Source organism: Lithobates pipiens, unplaced genomic scaffold (genome assembly GCF_037356315.1).
Source record: "Lithobates pipiens isolate NorthernLeopardFrog02 unplaced genomic scaffold, aLitPip1_a1.2 Scaffold_8, whole genome shotgun sequence".
Classification (NCBI taxonomy): domain Eukaryota; kingdom Metazoa; phylum Chordata; class Amphibia; order Anura; family Ranidae; genus Lithobates; species Lithobates pipiens.
The window spans coordinates 249,132,012-249,159,448 of record NW_027507903.1 but is presented as its reverse complement, the minus strand read 5'-3'; the positions used below and the strand labels follow the sequence as shown (position 1 = coordinate 249,159,448).

Sequence of the window (27,437 nt, the reverse complement as noted above, 5' to 3'; positions counted from 1 at the left end):
AATCATGTTGTGTTATTGTATATATTCCATTTGTATTCAGCACCTCGGACAGATCCCAGGCAGGACAGGCAGGTTACAGAGGTAGATCCAGGTGGGGAGGAGAGATCTGGAACTTTGTACTTTGTGTTACTATTAAACTAGCTGTAGATTGTGAGGACAGCGGATGGAAGCCCCTATTCCTCTATGACATGGCTGGTGATGTATGGCTCTGGGTCTCCCCCGATCAGAGCTGTGATGATGAATAGATCCCCCCTGATCGGAGCGGAGCCCCCCCCCTTGATGTAGATCTTGATGGGAGGCAGTCGGTTGTAATCAGGCCCCGCCCCCATGTCACACTCTCGGCTCCCTCCTTTACTACTTCATTGACTGTAGAAGTGGTGAGAGGCGGAGCCTGGGTGAGATCAGAGCAGGACCAGCAGCACTGCACGGGACCCTCTATCACTATCTATCAGTACAAGATCCCGGAGCCTACAAGGGGCACATCTCGGCGGCATGGCCCTGACAGCAGTATGCTGCTTTGCTCTCCAACTCTCCGCTATGATTTGCTGTGTGATTATCAATGCAGAGGCTGCACAGAGGCAGGAGGACAGTCTGTACATGTGGATCGATGCCCACCAAGCAAGAGTCCTCATAGGTACCCTCCTTCTTTACTCTCAGGGATCCAGAGATGTGCCCACAGATCAGGGCACAGTCATGGGACCTCTACTCCTGGAATTAGCTGGGTGCAACTTTTAGGATCAATACACTGCTTGTCTTCTCATCACTTATTGCATTTATTGCAGGCTTTGAAGAAGATATCTTGATTGTTTCTGAAGGGAAAATGGCCCCTTTCACCCATGATTTTAGAAAAGCACAGCAAAGGATGCCTGCTATTCCTGTCAATATCCAGGCGATGAATTTTACTTGGCAAGCGACCGGACAGGTATGTCTGCTATCTATAGTACTAAATAAAGGGCTAGTTTAATGTCCTTCAGACATGTTGTTTTTAGTGGGTGGAATAGTGCCCCATCATTGGTATCAGTGGGAGGAATAGTGCCCCATTATTGGTATCGGTGGGAGGAATAGTGCCCCATCATTGGTATCAGTGGGAGGAATAGTGCCCCATCATTGGTATCAGTGGGAGGAATAGTGCCCCATCATTGGTATCAGTGGGAGGAATAGTGCCCCATCATTGGTATCAGTGGGAGGAATAGTGCCCCATCATTGGTATCAGTGGGAGGAATAGTGCCCCATCATTGATATCAGTGGGAGGAATAGTGCCCCATCATTGGTATCAGTGGAAGGAATAGTGCCCTATCATTGGTATCAGTGGGACTAATAGTGGCCCATTATTGGTATCAGTGGGAGGAATAGTTCTCCATCATTGGTATCAGTGGGAGGAATAGTGCCCCATCATTGGTATCAGTGGGAGGAATAGTGCCCCATCATTGGTATCAGTGGGACTAATAGTGCCCCATCATTTGTATCAGTGGGAAGAATAGTTCTCCATCATTGGTATCAGTGGGAGGAATAGTTCCCCATCATTGGTATCAGTGGGACTAATAGTGCCCCATCATTGGTATCAGTGGGAGGAATAGTTCCCCATCAGTGGGAAAAATAGTGCCCCATCATTAGTATCAGTGGGAGGAATAGTTCCCCATCATTGGTGTCAGTGGGAGGAATAGTTCCCCATCATTGATATCAGTGGGAGGAATAGTTCCCCATCATTGGTATCAGTGGGACTAATAGTGCCCCATCATTGGTATCAGTGGAAGGAATAGTGCCCCATCATTGGTATCAGTGGGAAGAATAGTGCCCCATCATTGGTATTAGTGGGAGGAATAGTGCCCCATCATTGGTATTAGTAGGAGAAATGGTGCCCCATCATTGGTGTCAATGGGGAAAAATAATGACCCCCTGTTAGTGTCAGTGAAAAAAATTGTGTCTCATTGTTGATGTCCGTGGGGTCAGTGGGGTAAAAAGTGCCACAAAGGGAAAGATAAAGGGCCTGCGGGTAGAAATATATATATATATATATATATATATATATATATATATATATAAAATAGTTTTTTTGGTTGTGTGTGTGTGTGTGTTTGTTTTGTTTAACAAAATCTTCAAACCTTCAGCACAAATAAAGTATATATTTTTGTTAAAATAATTCATTATGTCATCTGCAAAAAATCAAAAGGTTCCTAGTGCCAATAAAATATATGAAGCACTTTTTCTAACTAGATTGCTGATGTTCTGTTAAGTCATATACTATAGATACAGACATTACTGTATTGGCATGTCTTTAAAGTGCAGAACTAGTCATCTTTAATGGTATTTATCTTAAAGAACTTAGTTATAAATATGCCATAATATAAGTAGTCACTATAATTATATAATCAGAATTGCATGTTTTAATTGTGTGTGTTTTTTTTTATATTTTAAAATATCACTGCTGGTATAGTATATATAAAAAATAAAATAAATATATATATATGATAAGGGTAGTCAATATAAATAATTATAATTGCAAACTTTATTTGTGTTTTTTTAAATGATTTTGCAATTTTACTGCTACTCTCTGTTATTTTCATATATAAATCATGATATAAGTAGTTAGTATAAATAACTATAATTGCAAGTTATAACTGTAATTTAAAAAAAAATTTTTTTGCAATATCTCTGTTAGCAAAATGTATATTTATAGTCATGATATAATTTTCAATCTAAATAATTATAATTGCACATTTTATTTGTGATATTTTAAAATATTTTTGCAATATCACTACTACTCTCTGGTATCATTTATAGTCATAGTCAATATAAATAATCAAGTGCTATTTTGTGATATTTTTGTGCTACTCTCTGGAATATTTAATATCAGCATTGTTTGGGTTATACATCGGTGTCTCTTTTTAGATGTTCAGATATCATTCTTATCATTTTTATTTTTATTTTATTACAATCACGTTTACAAACCCCCATTGTTTTTGGTTTGCATTGATAAAAATATTGTGTGACAAAAGACTAGACAAGGTTTTTTTTATTTTTTATGAACCTGTCATAGTAGGTCATAGTGCTGGCAGAGGTCCGACAAGATTCTTCTCGTGTTGTAATGCCAAGCAGAGCTTTTGAATATTTAGGGAAACTATATTAGTCCCAAGCAGCTGCCCTTCCCTGGATTACCAGCTGCTCAAACACAAAACTGACAGTAAATATGTCACACATAGTAACTTGAATGAGAAACAAAAATGTGTGTTTAACCTTTCTTTCAAGTTCATCCAAAACAAGGTCTTCATCAAAGGCAACACAGCAGGTAAGCTGTGCGTTGGGCTCTGGGTAGTAAGATCGGCCACATGACACTGTGATGCGTGAGGAACTACAGGCATAGATTTTCACACAGCTGCCTTTCTGCTGCTTCAATAAAGCCCAGAAAAGGAGGCCACTATAGGAAGTCCAATTAACCTGTAGCCATTCGATTTCAGATATTTGGGGGACTGAAAGAAGAATTCTTACGGAGGTTGCTGTAGATTACATTTTTTTATTGCTTTTTTGCTTTTTAATAAGCCTTATGTTATTTATTCAGCAATTAGTCCAGTTTAAGCCATAGGTCGTCATTGCATGCTGAAACTAAATATGATTCGTGTTGGTTAGGTACTCTTCTGCTTCTAAGCAGCTCTGTGAGTATAGATAAATGGCTTATTCATAGGACCTAACTGCCGAAGTCCATGTTATCGTAATACCTAATAGGAGCATAGCAAACTCTTTTCTAATAGTATTTATGAGCCAAGGAAACGGCTTCCACTGAATCGGACTTACAGTTACACCTTTGCTGTGTAGCATGTCACATAGTAGAGGAAATACCTTGTTTCCTGACCTCTGCGGCAGAATTTCCACTGTGGAATGTCAGTATGTTTACATTCTGTGTGCTTGACTTTTTTTTTTTTTTTTTTTTTACTTAAAGGGGTTCACATATCAAAAGTGTGCAGCTTCCAGCCTTTAATATTGAGATTCTGTTCTTCTGTGGTATTTTGCATCTTGGTGTTGTAGACATGCCACTGGGGATCAAAGCATAATGCTGCTGAGATCCCACTTCATTTAGTAGAGCAAGCATGTGCATGCCATCTGTTCTATCTGATAGAAAACAGCGGTAAACGGCTCAAACTGTGGCCAAAAAAGGCTTTAGTGCTCAGAGATGAGATGCGAGGCACCTTGTAAGCTACATCTGGTTTCCATAGTAGTTTACATTGTATAAATGTTCAATATACAACCTCTGTACTCCACATTAGTGCATAAGACATCATTCATTTCATAGGTGAAAACTTCCACAACATGCAGAGAGTAAAGCCCCATACACACTATCAGATTTTCTGCTGATTTTTGTTTTCAGCTTTACCAAAACCATGTAGTACAAGGGCCTTCCTGATTGCATACAAATTGAAACTCCTAAGGTTTGACCTCATATTATATGGTTTTGGTAAATCTGTAGACCAAAATCAGCATACAATCTGATAGTGTGTATGGGGCTTAAGAAGAGAAAACTGAAGCGACACGACATGCTTTGTTGATCATAATTATCCTGGCGTTGGTTCTCATTTTCTAACAAACACTAAAGGAATGATAGCTGAAATCTGATTGGTGGGGGTGAGCTACACCTCAATGGGCTAGATTTAATAAAACAGGGGCACACAGAATCTGGTGCAGCTGTGCATGGTAGCCAGTCAGCTTCTCAGTTAACCACTTCAGCCCTGGAAGGATTTACTCCCTTAATCGCCAGGCAAATTTTTTGCGATACAGCACTTCGTCACTTTAACTGACAATTGCGCGATCATGTGACGTTGTAGACAAACAAAATTTGTGTCCTTTTTTCTCCCCACAAATAGAGCTTTCTTTTGGTGGTATTTGATCAACTCTGTGGTTTTAATTTATTGCATCATAAACAAAAAACGAACAATAATTTTGAAAAAAAACAAACAATATTTTTTACTTTTTGCTATAATAAATATCCAAAAATAAATAATTTCATCACCAGTTTAGGCCAATATATATTCTTCTACAAATTTTTGCTAAAAAAAATTGCAATAAGCGTATATTGATTGCTTTGCACAAAAGTTATAGCGTCTACAAAATAGGGGATATATTTATGGCATTTTTATTATATACATATTTTTTAATAGTAATGGCAGTGAGCAGTGATTTTATTTTATTTTTTGTGGGATTGTGACATTGCGGTGGACAGATATGACACTTTTGACTCTTTTTTTTGGGACTGTTGACATTTATACAGCGATCAGTGCTAAAAATAGCCACTGATTACTATATAAAGGTCACTGGCAGGCAAGGGCTCAACACTAGGGGGTGATCAAGGGGTTAATTGTTCCCTAGGGAGTTGTTTCTAACTGGAGAGTGAGAGATGTACTGACAAGCAATAGAGAGAGATTGCTGTACCTGATTACTAGGAACAGAAGATCCCTCTCTACTTCCCCGACAGAACGGGCATCTGTCTGCTTACATTAACAGATCCCTGTTCTGGCTCTCTGAAGAGCGATCGCAGGTCGCCGGTGGACATCGCGGCCGCTGGCCATGTGCATCGGCTCTGGCGTTGTACCCCTATAGCTCTTAAAGTGGCTGACGTACACCTACGGCGGTTTGCGGAGCCGTGCCACCCTGCCACAGTATAATGACAGTAGCTGGTCGGCAAGCAGTTAAGCTTTGACAATAAAACCTGGAAGCTGATTAGTTTCTTTGCAGAGTTGCACCAGATTTTGCACTCTTCAGCTTTAGTAAATAACCCCAAGTGTTACCATTTCTCCAGCTTTTAGGAATCAGCCTCCTATTTTGTTTTGGAGAAAAGTTCAGACTCTCTTAAAGCTGAACTCCGAGCACAAAAACATTTATTTTAATATATTCCTTAATAACCACCAAGGATATAAATCAACTTTGTGTGCACCAAATGCCTTTTTAAACTTAGTTATTAGGGTCCTTTCACACGGATCAGTGATGATCTGCCCCGTGGATATCCGCTTGCTCAGCTGGGATAGTTCCGTCGAACCCCGCTGAGCAGGCAGAGGACAGGTCCGTCTCTACACACTGAGCAGGGACGGACCTGTCAGAGCGCCGCTCTCCCCATGGGAGACCGGCTGACGAGGGATCGCAGTGTCCGTCGTCATCCGATTCGATCCGATGACGGATGGAAAAGTAGGTTTTTCCTCCGTCACACTTTTTCGGATCGGAGCGGGTCGGATGTCAGCGTACATGTCACCGCTGACATCCGATGCTCCATAGACCTCTATGGAGCATCCGTTCAGGTCCGCCAGAAAAACTGACAGATGGACCTGAACGGATCGGCCATGTATTACTGAGTTGTACATAAAGAGTAGATCTGTGGGAGGGGCCCAGCAGCTCCACCCACTGCAGACTGCATGCAGAAAACGACAGGAGGGGGCAGATACAGGATGAGTCACCCCGCAAGGAGAGAAAGAAGCAGTGACCAGTCTTTATTACAGGAAATGCCTGCAAAGTTTCACACTGGAGTACTGCACAGATCTGTAAGAAATACACAAAGCACACCAAGATTCAAGACTACACATCACTTGAATCTATTTAGACAATATTTGCTTAACCTGGAGTTCAGCTATAATTGCTTCCCGGCCAGCCTATAGTCAAACGATGGCTGAGTGGGAGATTTTTCACCTTCGGTTGACATCATTTCTCCCAGTTGCATGCCTCCCGTGCACTCCAGAGGCCGCGCTGAGGCTTAATCTGCCACCCGCTTTATCTGCGGACAGATAGCTGTATCGGGCTATGACCAATCACAGCGATCACAAGACAGTTTCACACAATTAATGGCATTCATTCATAGCCATTCATTGTGTACTATTGTGATGATCTCTGTGATTAGTCACATTGATCACATGGTACACACAGGACCATTTACAGAGCATCAGTACCATGTGATAGTTGTGGCCAGTCACTGCTATCACAATAGTACACACTGACAAAGAATAGAGGCCATTTATAATGATTGCTTATAACAGTGTAAAAAAAAAAATCCTGATGAACTCCCCAGAGCAGTATAGGGTCACTATGGTAACACTGTACAGCTCTGGTCACAGTGTGTCTAAAAAATTGTAAAAAAAGAAAAAAATTATGTTTTTTTTCATACTGTGACCAGTCAGTATCTCTGATGAGAAACAAAAAGAAGAGACAAAAGCCTGACTGAGCTCAACCTCAATTGTACACACTGTTTGCTATATACATAAATAGGTGTAACAAGACCCAGTGATCTGACACATGTATAGAAATATAGAAGTCAGCTTTATTAAACACACATATCTAAACTGTACAAAAAAACACTATGTCTCAAAAAACATAATTGCCCAATTATTTAAAAATACACATAACCATGGCAGCTGCAGGGAAGTTGTATGAACAACCTCCTCTCCCAAAAAAGAGGGAAAAACAAAAACAAAAATATTAGCACATATTCATGAATGTATGTGCCCCAGTAGGGGGTACAATTTGTGTCAACTAAATCAAAAATTGTGTGACATTGCCTCCTCCAACATTTCATAGCTAAATGTTGCTGAAGGTTCCTTGAAGAGGAATCCTATGGTGAGATATGTTCTAGAGCTAATTTAAAGTTGAATATTTTACAGAGTCCATTAAGGGATCTTCTCATGGATATGCAAGAAAGTCCAAACCACATGTGTACAATGTCGCCCCCATGTGGCCAGCACTGTTTGGGCCATAATGTGAGATCTACCCAACTGAGGGTGATACAGTGGGCCACTGCATGTGGTTAATAACCTGTGAAGTCCATAAGGGTATTCTGTGTGGGGTCAGTCCTTATGTATCCATCTTGAAAGGAGAGTGAAATAGTTACAATAAAATACAACTGGAAAACTGCCAGGGGGATGTCCTTGTTATAACATATAATGCTCTTGTGGTTCATTAGCAAGGTATCTGCTGTCCTTCCTTAATTGGCAAAAGAATCACATATGAAAATTTCTTCAACTGTGTAATATGTGGTTTATTATTGCCCAGTGTGGGAGCCATCAGTGTCTTTTGAAGAGAAACAAAAAGCCATTTAACGCTCAAATAAAGAAAATGTACTTATCCATCCAGATGGAGCTTGAAAATTCCAAGCTGTATTTGTGGCAATAAAGGTATATCAGTCCCTTAAAATAATGGAGGAGATAAGAGAGGAGGTAGCCCAAAGACTGGGTGCATGGGACCAAGCTGGAAGCCTAACCAGTTTCGCCAGACATGCCGGCTGCTTCAGAGGCAACTGTCACCTGTCTGTGTGAGGAATGTCTTAAAATTTACCTAAAATTACCGCTTTTGGCACCAAAACGTCAAAAAACATCATTGAGTAAATATACATCATGAAAACGTCTCAGCGCACTTGCCATGACATCGCCGCGCATGTGCAGTAGGTGTGGAGGCTCCTACAACATCCAGGGGACACCAGGAGGCAAAACAAACATCATTGTCTCCCAATTCAATCACAAAATTCATAAAAAAAGAATACAAGCTAAAATACAATATATAAAACAATGGGATATTGTTTAAAGATCCATATAATTATTCTAGATACTTAAGTAGTGATAATATATACAGTGTGTCAGATCACTTTAAAGGTACAAAAAATAATACAAAATATGTAATGGTATGAATTCACAAGCATGACAGAGACATGTCAAAGACCAAGCACCCTAAATTATATGCACAAGAGGGAACTAGGTTTAAGAACGGAACAAAAGACAAGCTATGGGGGGGGGGGGGGTGAACTGCCCCCCAGTTCCCAAATCTATTGGGTTTCTCTCTGCAGGAATATTTGATCAAAGTTTCCTCTTCTGGGGTTGGAATTGACCACCTCTAACACCCAGCATTTTAATGATGTACTGTCTCTATTATGATTAAGACATACATGTCTGCCTTTAGATGGTATGTACAATATCATATTTGTGATTCTGAAGCCTTCTCCTAACTGTCCTTATCGTCTTTCCGATATAATAAGCTCTACATGGTATAACACCTGATGTATTGCAATTAGTATGTCCCTTGCATTTCAGGACTTTGCCATTTGACAAAGTAAGGGAATTGCCTTCAATCATATACCTACAGAATTAGGTAGAGGAGAGGGGCCCTAAAAAATATCACTATGTATAAGTAGGTGACCTAATAAATGAGCTCTTCTGTAAATTAATTGCAGATGATTTGGTACCAATTTTCTGACAGTATCATCATCCGTCAGCAGGTGCCAATGTGTGGTACATATATCCCAGGCCCTGGGTACCAGTTTGCTAAATTGTAAACTTATTCTAGTATTGGGTGTCCTGTCCTTGTCTGTACCTGTTTCTTTAAAAATGAAAGCTTCCTTATCACTGGCTTTGGCTCTTTGATAGGCGTTAGTAAACAATCTCCTCTGATAGCTACTTTGAATGAATTTCTACAATTTTTTGCCTTCGTCTCAAATTCTGCTGTCTCTGTGCAGTTGCGACATGCACGGAGGTATTGTCCTACTGGTATGTTACAAACTAGTGATCTAGGATGGAAACTATCTGTGTGCAGGAGGTTATTGGTGGCTGTTGGTTGCCTATATAATTTGTTTTAATGTCACTGTTTCCTATATAATTTGTTTTAATGTCACTGTTCTCACCCAGTTCAATGGTCAAGTCCAATAAATTGACCCATACTGGGTCACATTCACTAGTGCTTCTTAGTTCCCGTCCACAAGATGAGGATGTTGTCGATGTACCTGTACCAGGACTGAATCCTGTCCAGGTACGCCAACAACACCCCCTCTCCACTGAAAAGTCAAGCCTCTCAATCTCCTAAGTAAACGTTTGCATATGCTGGGGCACACTTGGTGCCTATGGCAGTTCCCCTGGCAAAAAAACTTTTGATAAAATTGAAACTTGTGTTAATAGGAATTGCGAAAGTTCCAACACAGACACATTTTTTTCCTCCCCTATTCTGTCTTTTAACTACTTCAGCCCCGGACCAATTGGCTGGCCAAAGACCAGAGCACTCTTTGAGATTCGGCACTGAGTTGCTTTAACTGACAATTGCATGGTCGTGCAATGTGGCTCCCAAACATAATTGACCTCCTTTTTTCCCCACAAATAGAGCTTTCTTTTGGTGGTATTTGATCACTTATGCGGTTTTTATTTTTTGCGCTATAAACAAAAAAAGTGTGTAAATTTTGAAAAAAGCTATATTTTTTACTTTTTGCTATAATAAATATCCCCAAAAAATATTTAAAAATGTTTTTTTCCTCAGTTTAGGCCGATACGTATTCTTCTACATATTTTTTTGTAAAAAAGATCGCAATAAGCATTTATTGATTGGTTTGCACAAAAGTTATAGTGTCTACAAAATAGGGGAAAGTTTTATGGCATTTTTATTAATATTTTTTTTACCAGTAATGGCGGCAATTTTTATTGTGATTTTGACATTATGGAGGATACATCTGGCACTTTTGCCGCTATTTTGTTAATATTCACATTTATACAGTGATCAGTGCCATTAAAAATGCACTGATTACTGTGTAAATGTGACTGGCAGTGGAAGGGTTAACCACTAGGTGGCGCTGTAGTGGTTAAGTGTGTCCTAGGGAGTGATTCTAATTGTGGGGGGGGGGGCTGGGCTATGTGTGACACGACACCGATCACCGCTCCCGATCACAGGGAGCTGTGATCAGTGTCAGTGTCACTAGGCAGAACTGGGAAATGCTTGTTCACATCAGCATTTTCCTGTTCTTCGTCTCTGTGAGATGATCATGGGTATCCCTGTGGACATAGAGTCCACGGGACCCGTGGTCGGACTCACGGAACTCGCAGCACCTGCTATGTGGACCTCACAAGATCACGTACAATAACATGATTTCACGCAGAGGAGCCAACCTGCCGCAGTAAACCTGCGGTGGCTGGTCTGCAAGAGGTTAAAGTTTTATTTTTCTCACTCAGTATCTCTGATCACCACCACTCCAGTTATATGATGATGTTGTAGTGTTCTGGTGACAGTATGTAACAATAATTGTGAACAAAATCCCAAATTGTATTAAGTTTTTTCATTTTCCAAAAAAATGGTGAGAAAAAACATTACAACTTCAGAAAATGCCTCCTATTAAATGCTGTGGGGTGTCTACTTTGCAAAAAAGGGTCATTTGGGGGGTATTTGTAGTGTCCTGGCATTTTAGGGCCTCAAGACATTAGACAGGCAATCATTACATTAGGATCGATCAAATTTCAAATATATATAACATAGTTTGTTGGCTCTATAGCTTTCACAAAGTTTAAATAATATACACTGATTTGGGTTATTTTACCAGGAAATGTAGCAGAATACATTTCGGCCTAAATTTATGAAGAAATATTTTTTATTTGTAAAATGTTATAACAGAAACATTTTTTTTTTCAAAATGTTTTCATCTATATAGCAAAAAATAAAAACACAGTAGCTATTAAATAATACCAGAAGAACACTCTATTTAAAAAAAAGATAAAAATTTCAGATAAAATAGAACTTTGCTAAAAAATAAAGTTACCTTTCTTTCTCTTTCTCCCAGTCTGTTCAGAAATGGCTGATTTTTTTTGGGGATTTTTTTAAAGGAGAAAGTACCTCGCTCCCACTTTCTCCTTCCCCTCCTAGCCGAGGATGACATATCCTTGGCCTGCCCCCTCCTCATCTTTCTGGGATAACATCACATATCCAAGGAGGCTGCAATACCATTCTCACTGCAGGCCATGTCTTTCCCCGCACAGTAGGGTGCCAGCTGTGAGTCATCACAAAGTGAAAGCCAGCTCCTAAGGCAGCCCAAAGATGATTTGATTTTTCAGAAAATCGCTATATTTCCCTATCAACACTGTAAGCCCTTGTACACACGGTCGGAGACTCCGACAACCAAATCCGTCGGAGTAATTCCGACGGATTAATTCCGGAAGAGGTCCGGAAGTGATGTTGCATACACACGGTCGGACAAAGTTGTCGGAAAATCCGATTGTACATAACGTGATGACGTTATTTCGTTACGATGGGACTACGTTCAGGCTAGTAGCCAATACCTTTGGTCTAGGAATTTGATCTGAGCATGCGTGGCACTTTGTCGTCGGAGTAGGCTACACATGATCGGAGTATGTCCGATCAGAGCATTTTGTCTGAAGATTTTACCGGCAAGTTGGAAAAGTTGGTCTGTCGGATATTCCGACGGAAACAGTCCGATGGAGACCACACACAGTTGGAATATGCGACAAAATGGTCCGATAGGACACATTCCGTCAGAATCTCCGACCGTGTGTACAAGGGCTAAGTGTTGACAGTGTTGATAGGGGGATGCCGTAGTGCTATTGTGTTCTTCTGCCAGCTGGGAAGGCTCCACCCATACCCCTGCCAGAACACAATGATTGCTACTAGCGGCTATAGCTGCCATCAGTAATCACGTGTAAAAAAATAAATATAAAAGTCTGGTTGTACCCAAGTCAATTGATGGATTTACTTGGGTACAATCTGCTTGTCCATACATGGATTGAAATTCGGCCGGTCCCTGCTGAACTGGTCGAATTTCAATCCATGCATGACTGGCTTAAAACCAAGATGTAGGTGGGGAGGCACAGGAACCCTGAGAAGCATCATCTGTGTGAATTGCAGCAGTAGACTGCATGGGCTGTAAGTATTTGTCTCCTAAAGTCAGCACACAGTACTAGTACTATAATAATTGCACCTAGATTAATTTAACACTTACCAGATTTATTTAGAAAGGTAGTCATAAAAGCAATGGTTTCAGTTTACTGCAGTATGCTCAGTAGAAGGGGAACTGTTTGTTTTTGGTTTCTGTACTTTACAGTGTACAGCAACATTGTTTTCGCATTCCGTTACATTGTCCTTTGGGATAACCCTAGTCATTTGGATGATGCCATAGGGTCCATGCACATTGGCTTAAAAATCGCTGCTTCTACAAGATTTTTCAAATGGACACAATATGTTGATAATATTGCCCAGATTCAGAATTCCTCCCATTGTTGCATATCTTTGGGACTCGTTCTGTAATGCCACGTACACACGACCGGACTTTTTGGCAGACTAGGTCCGACGGTCTTCCCGATGGACTTTCGGCGGAGTTCCAGACTCTGGACTTGGCCACACACGAACGGACTAAGTCCGTTCATAAGTCCGTTAATTTTGAACGTGATGATGTAATTGGGACTAAACAAGGAAGTTCAATAGCCAGTAGCCAATAGCTTCCTTTGCGTCGTATTTGGTCCGTCGGACCAGCACACAGATAAAGGTTTTCCCGATTTGATAGATTTGAAACATGTTCTATTTCTAGATCTGTCTGATTTTTTTTCTAAAAATGATCGGACTAGCCCGCACACGATCGGATTGTCCGATGGACTAATCCCTTTGGACCTAGCCTGCCGGAAAGTCCAGTCGTGTGTACGCGGCATTAGGCTCTCTTCTATGAATATAATTTGTTTTAAGCATTGCATCTCGCTCATCTCATACACCCACTCTGCCATAAAGGGGTCTACTGTCTTCTGCCAGTTGCAGGCTATGACTGTACACGCTGCGGTAAACATATGCCATAAGATGTATTTTTTAATGGATCTCATTGATCCAGGAATAATTGATAACACAGAGATACACATGTCCGGTTGTATAGTAGATTGTGTAATTTTCCAATCGATGTTAAAAATCTTTGACCAAAATAAAAAAACAGGTGGACAATACCAGATACCGTATGTGACATTGTGCCTCTTGCATTAAGACATCTCCAAGATATCTCTTTATTATTTTAATATTATGCATATCTACCGGGTATCGATACCACTTAGCTAAAATTTTATAAGCTAGAGATTATTTTGATAAGTATAAAAAGTATAAGGAATAAGTGTCTAAGTGTCAATTATGTTTCATATTTGTGCTCTAGATTTCTTTTAAATTCTCCTATGTATGTTTTTAGTTTTATCTGAAACACAATAAATTATATATTTTTTCAATTACATTTCAACTTAGTTATTGAACTGTAAACAGCAAATATCTTACACAGTTTGTTTTCCATAAGGTTCACATTCCATTTAAAACTGAAGTTTTATCTGCCTAAACTTTGCCTTCCCTGGTTCGTCCCTTCCTTCCTTGTCAACAAGCTAATGACATTTTTAAATACACCTTTTTGTTTTCATTATATATTTGATGATGTCATCAGTAGATCTTGGTGCTTCCCTATGCAAAGCAGGGAGATTATGGTTCGTGGAAGTGGCTGTACATAGCTTCCTAAAAAAAACAGCAGACCGCCCTGGGTAACACCCCCATATGATGATGAGCCTCCATAATTGATAGAATTGAATGGAAACAGCAGGTTAGGAACATTCAGGCTGGGGAGGAAAGTGCTTGATTATATTCTCCAGCCATGAAATGAGGAATCTTCTCAGGGACTCGCTAGAGTAAAATCAGAATAAGCATTTTGAATACAGGAAAAGAGCCTGGCCAACTGTTCTAGGCCAGGGGTCTCCAAACTTTCTAAACACGTTTCTTGTCCAGACTTTAGGGGGGTTGGGACTGTGGCTATCAGGAGTGAAAATGTTCCTGGCATTAGTGGGAGTAAACATCACATTTGGTATTAGGTGCAGGAACAGTGTCCTATTGTTGGTATCATTGGGAGGAATAGTGCCCTATGGTTTGTGTCATTGGGAGAAATGGTGCCCCATTGTTGATGTCATTGGGAGAAATGGTGCCACATTGCCACAGTCAGTTGGCAGAATAGTGTCCCCTATCAACGGGAGAAATAGTGCCCCAAGGGCCAGATCAAGGCATGCAAAGGGCAAGCCTTTGCTCCTATTGATTATAGAATGGTATCTTTCATTTCTGACACAGAAAATAGCTAGGAAGGCCATAATTGTTTAAAAGGAAATATATTATTGAGTTTTGAAAAGAGTGAGGAGTCAGGATTTCCTTTTCTAGAGTTCTAGAGTTTCTAGACTTTCCCTTACCCTACAATAAATAAAATATATATTTTTTTTCTGTCTGCTTTGCTGTTGGGAATTTCCCTCTCTTTACATCAAATTAAATGTTACCATGACAGAAAGTGAGGGGAAATGTCTCTAACATAACCCTGAATAGCAGTAACAATTCAACTGGGATTCTAATCCTTCCCTACTCTATCCAGTTTCTTTAACCTCTTGGCACCTCCTGGCCCTAGAAAAGGTTTATGATGCCAGGAGGCGGGGCGTGGGTTAAGGTCACATGACCACTGTGATTGGCTGTCACAGTGGTCACGTGGTCTGAAAACTAGTGCCGGGAGCACGCAGAGTGAGCACTATCGGCACAGGTGTATTAGGTGCTATTCACGCAAATATGAGGCCCCTCTAAACAGGCACAGAGAGGACACATATTTGTGTATGGCTGTCACCAAGCGGTTAAAGTATGTAACCAAAGGGTTTCTGATAGTGTAGGGAAGGGATAGAACCACTGTAATTTTTTTTTTAGTGCTATCTGTCTCCAAGATGATTTACCCTCTTTATTTGTTCTTTTGTCCTCTGTCATCAGGACAGAAAGGAAATGGAAATCCAACATTTTACTGTTGTCAACGAAACAGGAGTAGAGGGGAAATCTTTATTAGGAACTCCTCTTCAAGTGACAACTTTTGAGACATTTTCCACTTCCTGTTCTGTCTCAAGGATCAGCCATAGAGGCACATTTCCGAAAAAGGGACAAAAGCAGAAAAAAATCCCCTTTCAAACCATTTTAATCTTAGGCTCTGTTCACGCTGATGCAGCATAGGATCTGACTTGTGAGACCTCAAGTCGCATGATTCAGTGTTTCCCTATGAGAGCTGTCTTAACTGATACTACACAAGTCCAACTTTAGGGTTGGTTCACACTGGTCGGACATGTGCTCCAACTTTCAGAGCACAAGTCTCATGACGTGTCAAAATCAATGGTTCCCTATGAGAGTCGCCCTAAAGCCCCGTACACACGAGAGGACTTATGTCCGACAGACTTCCAAAGGAGTTCCGTCGGAGTTCTGCTGGAATTCTGACGGAGTTCTGACAGACTTTTCGGCCGAACGGACTTGGCCATACACGATCACACTAAACTCCGACGGATTCGAACGTGATGACGTACGACCCGACTCGAATAAGGAAGTTCATAGCCAGTAGCCAATAGCTGCCCTAGCGTCGGTTTTAGTCCGTCGGAGTAGCATACACACGAGCGGATTTTTCGAAGGGGACCGGGTCCGGCGGAGTTCCTTCGGAAAAATTTGAAGCATGTTCCATATTCTAAAGTCCTTCGGACTTTGGTGAGTCAAAAGTCCGTTGCAGCCCACACACACGATCGGATAGTCTGACGGACTCAGTCCTTCGGACTTTGGATGTTGAAAAGTCCGCTCGTGTGTACGCGGCATAACTGTTCCAACTTGTGTCGGTCTGACTTTAAAAATGCTTCCTGTCCGACTTGGGCACAATTTCAGCCCTTTGAATGGAAGTTGGGATGATCATCTTATCTGAAGATCTTAAGGGGGAACCCCATGGCAAAATTGAAAAAAAAAAAAAAAAAAACGTGTGGGGTAATGTCTTATCCCTTTACGATCTTCTTTTTCATCTTCTTCTTCCTCTGCTGTCGTTGCCAACCGCTCAAAATAAAAAAATGATACAGCTCCGATGCTGGCTCCCACGGTTATGTCAGCTATGGTGTCTGCCAGTTCTTAGCTATGGGGCATGGCTACCCATTGACATCACGCAGAAACACCGCCGCCTTGTGACATCACCACTCGGGCATGATGGGGCGGTGACGTACAAGGGGCAGGGTCTCTGGGTGACGTCACTGGATGGCTAGGCCCCATAGTTATATAAGAACTGTGTAGAAACACGTAGCTGACATAACCACGGAAACCAGCATCAGAGCAGTATTGTTTTTTTTTATTTTGAGCGGGTTGGCTGTTGTGGCAGCAGTGGAGGAAGAAGAAGAAATTGGTGAAGGGAGAAGACATCACAGGAGGGAGAAGACAGTAGGGGGAAGAAGACCAGAGGAAGAAGAGAGCGTGGAGGGAGAAGATCTGAGGAAGAAGAAAGGGCAGAGGGAGAAGACCAGAGGCAGAATACATCTTGGAGCTACGACAGGGGACATTCTTCAATTAATAAAGGGCTTGTCTCTTTGTTTTTGTAACACTACACACTTTCTTTGGGTGAATGGGTAGGGCTACAATGTACACCATACTCATTCACATAGGGGGTGGTGGGATCTAGGGGCCCAGGACTGCCGGGCTGCATGATAAGGGTATGGTATGAATTTTGGGGGGATCCCCATGCTGTGTTTTTTTATTTATTTATTTTTTATTTGGCGTGGGGTTTTCCCTCAAAATAGACCGAAGTGTCTAGTATGGACTGGGGGGGGGGCGCAATATTTTTATTTTCAATTTTGGAGTGGGGTTTCCCCTCAAGATCCTCAGATAAGATGATGTCTTGTTAAAGGGGGCTTCTAGATTCTGATAAGCCCCATGCCCGCAGACCCCCACAACCACAGCCCAGGGTTGTAGGAAAGAGGCCCTTGTCCCCATCAACAAACATGGGGACAAGGTGCTTTGGGGATGGGGGGAGTGGAGCCCCCCGCCCAAAAGCACCCACCACCCCTGTGTTGAGGACATGTGGCCTGGTATGGTTCATGAGGTGCTCGCTCATCCTCCCCACTTTCCTGACCTGTCGGGCTGTGTGCTGGAATAAGGGTCTGCTATGGATTTCCCCTCAAAATACATATCAGACTGAAGGTCTGGTATGATCTTGGGGGGGACCTCGCATGTTTTTTTTTTTTTTTTTTGGTGTGGGGTTCCCCCTCAAGATCCATGCTAGACTCAAAGGACCTGGTATGGATCTGGGGGGGGACTCCACAATGTTTTTTTTATAAATTCGGTGGGAGGTTTCCCCCCTACCATAAGCACAGGAATTGTTTTGATTAGTCAAAAGACAAGTTGCAATCATCTCAAAGTCAGATCCCTTTCATTAAAGTCGCACTGAAAGTCGCACAATTTAGGAGTCATGCTAGTGTGAACTGAGCCTTAATATGCGTCATTTTTGGTTTTCTGCTGATGTTTATCAAAAGGAAACTATAGTGCATTTTCAGTAAGGTCTAATGCCTTGAAAAAGTATACATACCCCTTGAAATTTTCCACATTTTGTCATGTTACTACCAAAAGTGTAAATTTATTTTATTGAGATTTTATGTGATAGACCAACACAAAGTGGCACATAATTGTGAAGTTGAAGGAAAATGATAAAGATCAGATCAGATTGGATGGAGAGTGTCTGCGAACAGTAATTTTCAAGTCTTGCCACCGATTCTCGATTCGATTTAGGTCTGGACTTTGACTGGGCCATTCTAACACGTGACTATACTTTGATTCCATTGTAGCTCTGGCTGTATGTTTAGGGTCGTTGTCCTACAGGAAGGTGAACCTCCATCCCAGTCGCAAGTCTTTTGCAGACTCTAAGCCCTTGTATACACGGTCGGAAATTCCGACGGAAAATGTCAGATCGGACTGTGTTGTCGGATAATCCGACCGTGTGTGGGCTCCATCGAACTTTTTCGGTCGGAATGTCCAACCAACAAAGTTTGAGATCTGGATATAAAATTTTCCGACAACATGATCTGATCGGACTTTGTCTGATCGTTTGTAGAGAATTCCGATCACACAAAGTGCCACGCATGCTCAGATCAAATTACGAGACCAAAGCTATTGACTACTAGCCTGAACGTAGTCCTGTCGCAACGAACGAACGTCATCACGTTCCGAACGATCGGATTTTCCGGCAACTTTGTCCGACTGTGTGTATGCAACACCAGTTACGGACAAAATCCGACAGATTTTGTGGTCGGAATTTCCGACCGTTTGTACAAGGGCTAACAGGTTTTCTTCTAAGATTGCCCTGTATTTGGTTCCATCTTCCCATCAACTCTGATCAGCTTCCCTGCCCCTGCTGAAGAAAATCATCCCCACAACATGATGCTGCCACCACCATGTTTCACGTGGGGATGCTGTGTTCAGGATAATGTGCAGTGTTAGTTTTTCACCACACATAGGGTTTTACTTTTAGGCCACAAAGGTAAATTTTGTTCTCATCTGACCAGAGCACCTTCTTCCACATGTTTTCTGTGTCCCCCACATGGCTTCTTGCAAACTGCAAACTGGACTTCTTATGGATTCCTTTCAACAATGGCTTTCTTCTTGCCCCTCTTCTGTAAAGGTCAGATGTGTGGAGTGCACAACTAATAGTTGTCCCGTGGACAGATTCTCCCACCTGAGCTGTGGGTCTCTGAAGCTCCTTCAGAGTTATTATGGGCCTCTTGGCTGCTTCTCTGATTAATGCTCTCCTTGTCCGGCCTGTCAGTTTAGGTGGATGGCCATATCTTGGTAGGTTTCAGTTTTGTCATACTCTTTCCATTTTCGGATGATGGATTGAACAGTGCTCCCTGAGATGTTCAAAGCTTGTGATATTTTTTTTATAACCTAACCCTGCTTTAAACTTCTCCACAACTTTACTACTATATAATTGTAACATTTATGCAAATAGTGATTTTTCCCTTGCAAGCTGTATACTGTTATTATTTTTCTGCGGTTTAACTGTTTTTGGTCATTCAAGTCTCTCTTACAATGGCTCAGCTATCCCTACTTCCACTCCCAGCAGTGACTTGCCAGCCTTCCTGCTTTCTAATCTTCCAATGTGAAGGCAGACCAGGTACTCTTGAAATGAGAAGCAGTGGAGATAAATTGCTGAGAGAACAACTTTAGTAACTCTGGTGTGAACTTTGAGATGGAATGGGTGCATAGTGCCTGTAGCTACGGAGGTCATTGTGTATATTGTAATATGGATGCAATCAGCCTGTCCACAAATTGTTTGAATTGCAGATTGGATTTGAACCCTGTAAGGTTGGCTTTAGAAAATGCCAAGTCACCTGGCTCTCCTGTCAGCAGTACCACAGCCCTTTACACTGCCCCGCAGACCACAGATTCCTCAGGCTCACTTAGCTTTTACTCACAGCACTTCGCTGTATTGGTACACTCCAGAATCTGTGCACTACAAAGTCAGGGCCCTTCTTCCCCTACTTTGTGTTGGACCTCCCTTCTATACCTCCATACCTTCTATACCTCCATAGGCTGTAGTTAATCTGCAGTAGATGCATCAACATCTCAAACAGGTGCCTTCCAGGATCGCCAGATTACTGACAAAAGAATGTTGGGTGAACTGGTGCATTACCACTTTTGTCAGGAATAAAAAAAAAAAATGTAGGCTGCCAATGATGTCTTGTCTTTTTTCAAAAATACTAGTTGCACAACTGGCCTTCTGACAGAATATCTTCAGCACTAAGTCACTTACCCAAAGAAAGTATTGAAGATGAAAAATTCTGTCTTCAGTATTGTTTTCAGTATTGCATCACAGGCTGTAAACCTGCTCCTGATATGCGATTAAAACGAGTATCAAAGCCAGGAGGTCAGCCCTCATATTTTTCTTAGAATAGAGTTATAGCAGTTAACCACTGCCGAGATATGCCTAGTTGACCCTATAGAGAGTCTGTTTTCAAGAAAATCTTTCCTCTCTCTTGCAAGATTTAAAAACAGGGGTCTACGGAATACATAAACCAGATATAGTTTTACTATATACGTATTCACCCCCTTGGCTTTTTACCTATTTTGTTACATTACAGCCTTTAGTTCAATGTTTTTTTATTCTGAATACTATGTGATGGATCAGAACACAATAGTTTAAGTTGGTGAAGTAAAATTTGAAAAATATATACATAAAACTACCGTATTTTTTCAGAAATAAAAAACTGATAATTGGCATGTGCATATGTATTCACCCCCTTTGTTATGAAGCCTATAAAAGCTCTGGTGCAACCAATTACCTTCAGAAGTCACATAATTAGTAAAATGATGTTCACCTGTGTGCAATCTAAGTGTCATATGATCTGTCATTACATACACACACCTTTTTGAAAGGCCCCAGAGGCTGCAACACCTAAGCAAGAGGCACCACTAACCAAACACTGCCATGAAGACCAAAGAACTCTCCAAACAAGTAAGGGACAATGTTGTTGAGAAGTACAAGTCAGGGTTAGGTTATAAAAAAATATCCAAATCTTTGATGATCACTAGGAGCACCATCAAATCTATCATAACCAAATGGAAAGAACATGGCACAACAGCAAACCTGCCAAGAGGCGGCCGCACACCAAAACTCACGGACGGGGCAAGGAGGGCATTAATCAGAGAGGCAGCAAAGAAACCTAAGGTAACCCTGGAGGAGTTGCAGAGTTCCACAACAGAGACTGGATTATCTGTACATAGGAAGACAATAAGCCATACGCTCCATAGAGTTGGCAGAGTGGCCAGAAGAAATCCATTACTTTCAGCAAAAAACAAAATGGAACATTTTGAGTTTGCGAAAAGGCATGTGGGAGACTCCCAAAATGTATGGAGGAAGATGCTCTGGTCTGATGAGACTAAAATGTAACTTTTTGGCCATCAAAGAAAACGCTGTGTCTCGCGCAAACCCAACATATCACATCACCCAAAGAACACCATCCTTTTCAGCAGTTGGGACTGAGAAACTGGTCAAAGTTAAGGGAAAGATGGATGCTAAATACAGGGATATTCTTGAGCAAAACTTGTACCACTCTGTGTGATTTGAGGCTAGGATGGAGGTTTACCTTCCAGCAGGACAATGACCCCAAACACACTGCTAAAACAACACTTGAGTGGTTTAAGGGGAAACATGTAAATGTGTTGGAATGGCCTAGTCAAAGCCCAGACCTCAATCCAATAGAAAATCTGTGGTCAGACTTAAAGATTGCTTTTCAGAAGCGCAAACCATCCAATTTGAAGGAGCTAGAGCAGTTTTGCAAGGAAGAAAGGGCAAAAATCCCAGTGGTAAGATGTGGCAAGCTCATAGAGACTTATCCAAAGCAATTTGGAGCTGTGATAGCCGCAAAAGGTGGCTCTACAAAGTATTGACTTTAGGGGGGTGAATAGTTATGCACATTGACTTTTCTGTTATTTTGTCCTATTTGTTGTTTGCTTCACAATAATAATTAAATAAAATCTTCAGAGTTGTAGGCATGTTCTGTAAATTAAATGAAGCAAATCCTCAAACAATCCATGTTAATTCCAGGTTGTGAGGCAACAAAACATGAAAAATGCCAGGGGGCGAATACTTAGGCCCCTTTCACACATGCGGATGGTATGTCCATATTTCATCCATCCGTTTGCGGATGAAATACGGACATACATTCATCCCTATGGGATAGCGGGTGTCTGCGGATGAGCATCCACAGACACCCGATTTCGTCCGCCTCCGCAACAGTCCGATTCTGCAGACGGAGGAAAATCCTATTTTTCTATCCGTCTGCAGAGCGGATCGAACGAACACGGACACACGGTCCGTGCTCGTCCGATCCCCATAGAGGAGACCGGAGATCTGACAGAGCGGTCCCTGCACAGTGTGCGGAGACCGCCCTGTCCGCAGCCGGCTCAGCAGGGACAACGGAGCGATCCCCGCTGAGCGAGCGGATCTTCACGGGGCGGATCATTACTGATCCGCCCCGTGTGAAAGAGGCCTTAGTATATATTATTGTTTTGAGCATTTGTAATAATCTGAATCCCTGAATCCTGACGTTTGATGTATTATAATAGTGTAGTATTTTTTTCCCTGTTAGAACAGGACTGTCAGGCTGTAAGGCCATCCTATCTTCTATTAAAGCACAGTGCCGATGATAGACACCAACAAGTCATAATGTCGCAAGTCAAGATGTGGTCAAGATGACATAAATGAAATTTAAGGCTTTGTTACCTGGGCTTTTTACTTTCCTACAGCATCCTAATCAGAGTGCGGTTTTTCAGCCTGGAGCTGAGATAGGTGACATATCAGCCTCCATGGGAGCCTTACAGCCTGACACTAAGCTGACATTTCTTCTCTGACCAAAAAAATACAAGTGAATAATAGCACACACACCTATTCCTAAGAGGTAAGTTTTTACAGATTACAGTACTTTTCTGGCTGGTTCGGTCTAAAGCTGAGCTTCAGGCAGATATGAAAGACTCAAATTATCGCAGCTCTGTAGTCATTAATACATCATTAAATATATTTTTAATGCAAATAGTGTACCTACCTGAATTTGACTTGGCAACAGTATCTTGAAGCTTATTGTATAGTCTATATGACAGAGCCCAGGGAGGGGGAGGCAGAAGCAGCACATTACTCCAATCAGTTGTGCTGCTGCAAAAGGAACATGCTAACAGAAGTAGAAAGCAAAGTAGACATAAATACAAATTCTTTGGCAGGTAAAACAGTTTATATATATATATATATATATATATATATATAAAATTTAATTTGTGTATTTTTAAAAAGTACAAGTACCACCCAGCTGTGACATATCCTCATACCACTTTCTGCTCCCCAAGACCTGGCAGGGGGCACCTACCCATTTGAACTGACTTGTCTTGACTTCACTCTTCTGAACCATGCTCTATATTACTCCTATTGAATGCTTAATCAACCACCAACAGACTATGTTCCATCATACCTTCTCAAGTGGGTAGAAGACCTTGACCTTGAGGTCTCCCTTACGACTGTTCCAAGGGATATAATATATTTCACTCACAAAGCATCCATCTCTAATAATATCTGAAAAACTGAATTTCAAATTCTATTGCAGTAGTACAAGGTTCCTTCATAGGTGCTTTCCCAAAGTCTCATCCAGCTGTTGGGATGGAGGAGGGTACATTTCTCCCTATCTTTTGGGATTGCTCCCCTGATAGAGCCTTCTGGGAAGTAGAGCAGGTTCATGTTAAGAAACTCACAGAAGTTGACCCTGGTAGTAATCCCACCGCATTTCTTCTACACCTGAACCATCTAGGTAGCAAGCAATACAAACACTCCCTCCCAATTAATTTGATCAACACGGCCTGCATGTGTATCCTATTTAAATGGAAGCAAGGCTCACATCCCTTTATAGACATGTGGTTTTCAAAAGAGCTATATACTATGGAAAACCATCTAGCCACTTGCAACCACAAAATTTATAAATTTAGAAAAACATGGTTCTATCGGGTGGATTTTACCTCTTCCCAGGAATATGGAAATGCCCTGGCTGTAGGTTGAGCTATGTAGTCTGGACAGGTATGCTCCTGACATTTCATAGGCATGCCCTCTGGCTTTGTGGATGCCCCCTTATGGACCCCTATCCCCCCTTCTTCCCCACACACACTCACACACACACACACTTTTTGGTTTTCTTTTTACACCTCTTCTCATCTCTCATTTTGTTTTTTTCCTATATCTGGGAAAGGTTCCTTTTTCTACTTCCAATTTAGCGTAATTTTCCTATTGCTTTTCTCTCCTGATTTGCCAGAGACGTTTGAACCATCTATTAGTCTGGGCTAGTTCTAGTGCATTAAATAGTTTAATAAAGTTTGAAAAGTTTGAGGGGGCAAATCATACACGCTTTGCACTAATGTTAATCTTCTTCAAAGTGGATCCAGCTTCGGACACTTGATCCTATTGGCAATTGCTTGCTGCAGTCACTTAGTGTTGTACTGTATAATCTTAACCACTTAAGGACCGCCGCATGGCAATGTACGTCGGTGCAATGGCACCGACAGGCACAAGCACGTACATGTACGTGCTCGCCTTCCAGCGGGTGGGGGGTCCGATCGGACCCCCTCCCGCTGGAAGCGGCGGTCCGTTTCGCTGCAGGAGCAATCCGGGCATCCCCTCTCGATCGCTCCTGGCGAATGAGAAGCTTCCTCCGCTGTGTATAGTAAACACAGGCAGGGAGGAAGTGATGTCATTCTCCTCGGGGCGGTCTTTTTGACCGGACTACGAGGAGAAGACAGAAAGTGAGTGTTCACCAACACTACACTAACATGTAGGCACACATAGGCACACAAACCCCCCCCGATCACTCCCCCGATCGCCACCCGCCCCCCTCCCCCTCCCAGTCACAGTGTCACTGATTGCAGTGATCATTTGTTTTCTGATCACTGCATTTAGTGTCAGTTGTGACAGTAAAAACTGTCAGGGCAGTTAGTGTTAGGTCTAGGGTAGCCCCCTACCCCCAATAAAGGTTTAACCCCCTGATTGTCCCTAGAGTTAACCCTTTCACGCCCTTTTGCCAGTGTCACTAAGCGATCGTTTTTCTGATCGCTGCATTAGTGTCACTGGTGCCGCTAAGTAGCTAGTTATTTTTTTAGGTTCACCGCCAGGTTTTTATAGCGCTAGGTACCCCCATAAACTCCCCAATAACGGTTTTAACCCCCTGATTGCCCCTAGTTAACCCTTTCACCCCCTTTTGCCAGTGTCACTAAGCGATCATTTTTCTGATCGCTGCATTAGTGTCACTAGTGCCGCTAATTAGCTAGTTATTTTTTTAGGTTCACCGCCAGGTTTTTATAGCGCTAGGTACCCCAATATACTACCCAATAACGGTTTTAACCCCCTGATTGCCCCTAGTAAACCCTTTCACCCCCCTTTGCCAGTGTCACTAAGCGATCATTTTTCTGATCGCTGCAATAGTGTCATTAATGCCGCTAGGTAGCTAGTTATTTTTTTAGGTTCACCGCCAGGTTTTTATAGCGCTAGGTACCCCCATATACTACCCAATAATGGTTTTAACTCCCTGATTGCCCCTAGTTAACCCTTTCACCAGCGATCACCGTATAAGTGCCACTGGGGACGCTGGTTAGCCAGTTAGTTATTTAGGTTCCCCGTCAGGTTTTTATATAGCGCCAGGGACCCCCATATACTACCTAATAAAGATTTTAACCCCCTGATTGCCACTAGTTAACCCTTTCACCAGTGATCACCGTATAAGTGTTACAGGTGACTCTGGTTAGTTTGCTTTTTATAGCATCAGGGCACCCACCATTTATTACCCAATAAAGGTTTAACCCCCTGATCACCCGGTGGGTGATATCAATTAGGTTTTAGGGTCAGGGTCTGCATCGCCCCAGGCAGCGCTAGGTTAGTGCCAGTACCGCTAACACCCATGCGCAAAGCATAACCTCCCGTAGTGGTATAGAATGTGAACAGATCAATATCTGATCTGATCAGATCTATACTAGCGTCTCCAGCAGTTTAGGGTTCCAAAAAAATGCATTGTTAGCGGGATCAGCCCAGATACCTGCTGGCACCTGCGTTTTGCCCCTCCGCCCATCCCACCCAAGTGCAGTATCGATCAATCACTGTCACTTGCAAAACACTAAACACATAACTGCAGCGTTCGCAGAGTCAGGCCTGATCCCTGCGATCGCTAACAGTTTTTTTGGTAGCGTTTTATATTTAAATCCGGCAGGCAGTGCTTGGTTTTCGGGGTCCCGTACGTGGCTAGGCTCCCAAAAAGTCCCCCACATGTGGTATCCCCGTACTCGGGAGAAGCAGCAGAATTTATTTTGGGGTGTAATTTCACTTATGCCCATAGCATGTGTGAGCAATATATCATTTAGTGACAACTTTTAATATTCCTGTAACTTGTGGCAAAATATAAAATATTTCATGGACTCAACATGCCTCTCAGTAAATAGCTTGGGGTGTCTACTTTCCAAAATGGGGTCATTTGGGGGGGGGGGTTTTGTGCTATTTTGGCATTTATGGCCTTCGAAACTGTGATAGGTAGTGAGGAGTGAAATCAAAAATTTGCACCCTTAGAAATCCTGAAGGCAGTGATTGGTTTTCGGGGTGCCGTACGCGGCTAGACTCCCAAAAAGTCCCACATATGTGGTATCCCCGTACTCGGGAGAAGCAGCAGAATTAATTTTGGGGTGTAATTTCACTTATGCCCATAGCATGTGTGAGCAATATATCATTTAGTGACAACTTTTTGTAAACTTTTTTTTTGTGTCATTATTCAATCACTTGGGACAAAAAAAAAATATTCAATGGGCTCAACATGCCCCTCAGCAATTTCCATGGGGTGTCTACTTTCCAAAATGGGGTCATTTGGGGGGGGGGGTTTGTACTGCCCTGCCATTTTAGCACCTCAAGAAATGAGATAGGCAGTCATAAATTAAAAGCTGTGTAAATTCCAGAAAATGTACTCTAGTTTGTAGACGTTATAACTTTTGCGCAAACCAATAAATATACGCTTATTGACATTTTTTTTACTAAAGACATGTGGCTGAATACATTTTGCCATAAATGTATGACTAAAATTGAGTTTATTCGATTTTTCTTATAACAAAAAGTAGAAAATATATTTTTTTCTCGAAATTTTCGGTCTTTTTCCATTTATATCGCAAAAAGTAAAAATCGCAGAGGCAATCAAATACCATCAAAAGAAAGCTCTATTTGTGGGAAGAAAAGGACGCAAATTTCGTTTGGATACAACATTGCATGACCGCGCAATTACCAGTTAAAGCAGTGCAGTGCGAAATTGTAAAAAGACCTCTGGACCTTAGGCTGATAATTGGTCCGG

The 27,437-nt window shown here is 41.9% G+C and overlaps 1 protein-coding gene across 1 annotated transcript in view; it reads left to right on the top strand.

Moving 5' to 3' along the window:
• Positions 1 to 381: 381 nt before the first annotated feature.
• WIF1 (Wnt inhibitory factor 1) overlaps positions 382 to 27,437 on the top strand; it is a 153,293-nt gene continuing 126,237 nt past the window's right edge. The window contains exons 1-2 of the mRNA XM_077469847.1: positions 382 to 634; positions 783 to 922. Coding sequence (XP_077325973.1) covers positions 493 to 634; positions 783 to 922 — 282 coding nt within the window. The 5' untranslated portion in view covers positions 382 to 492. The remainder of the gene's footprint in view (positions 635 to 782; positions 923 to 27,437) is intronic.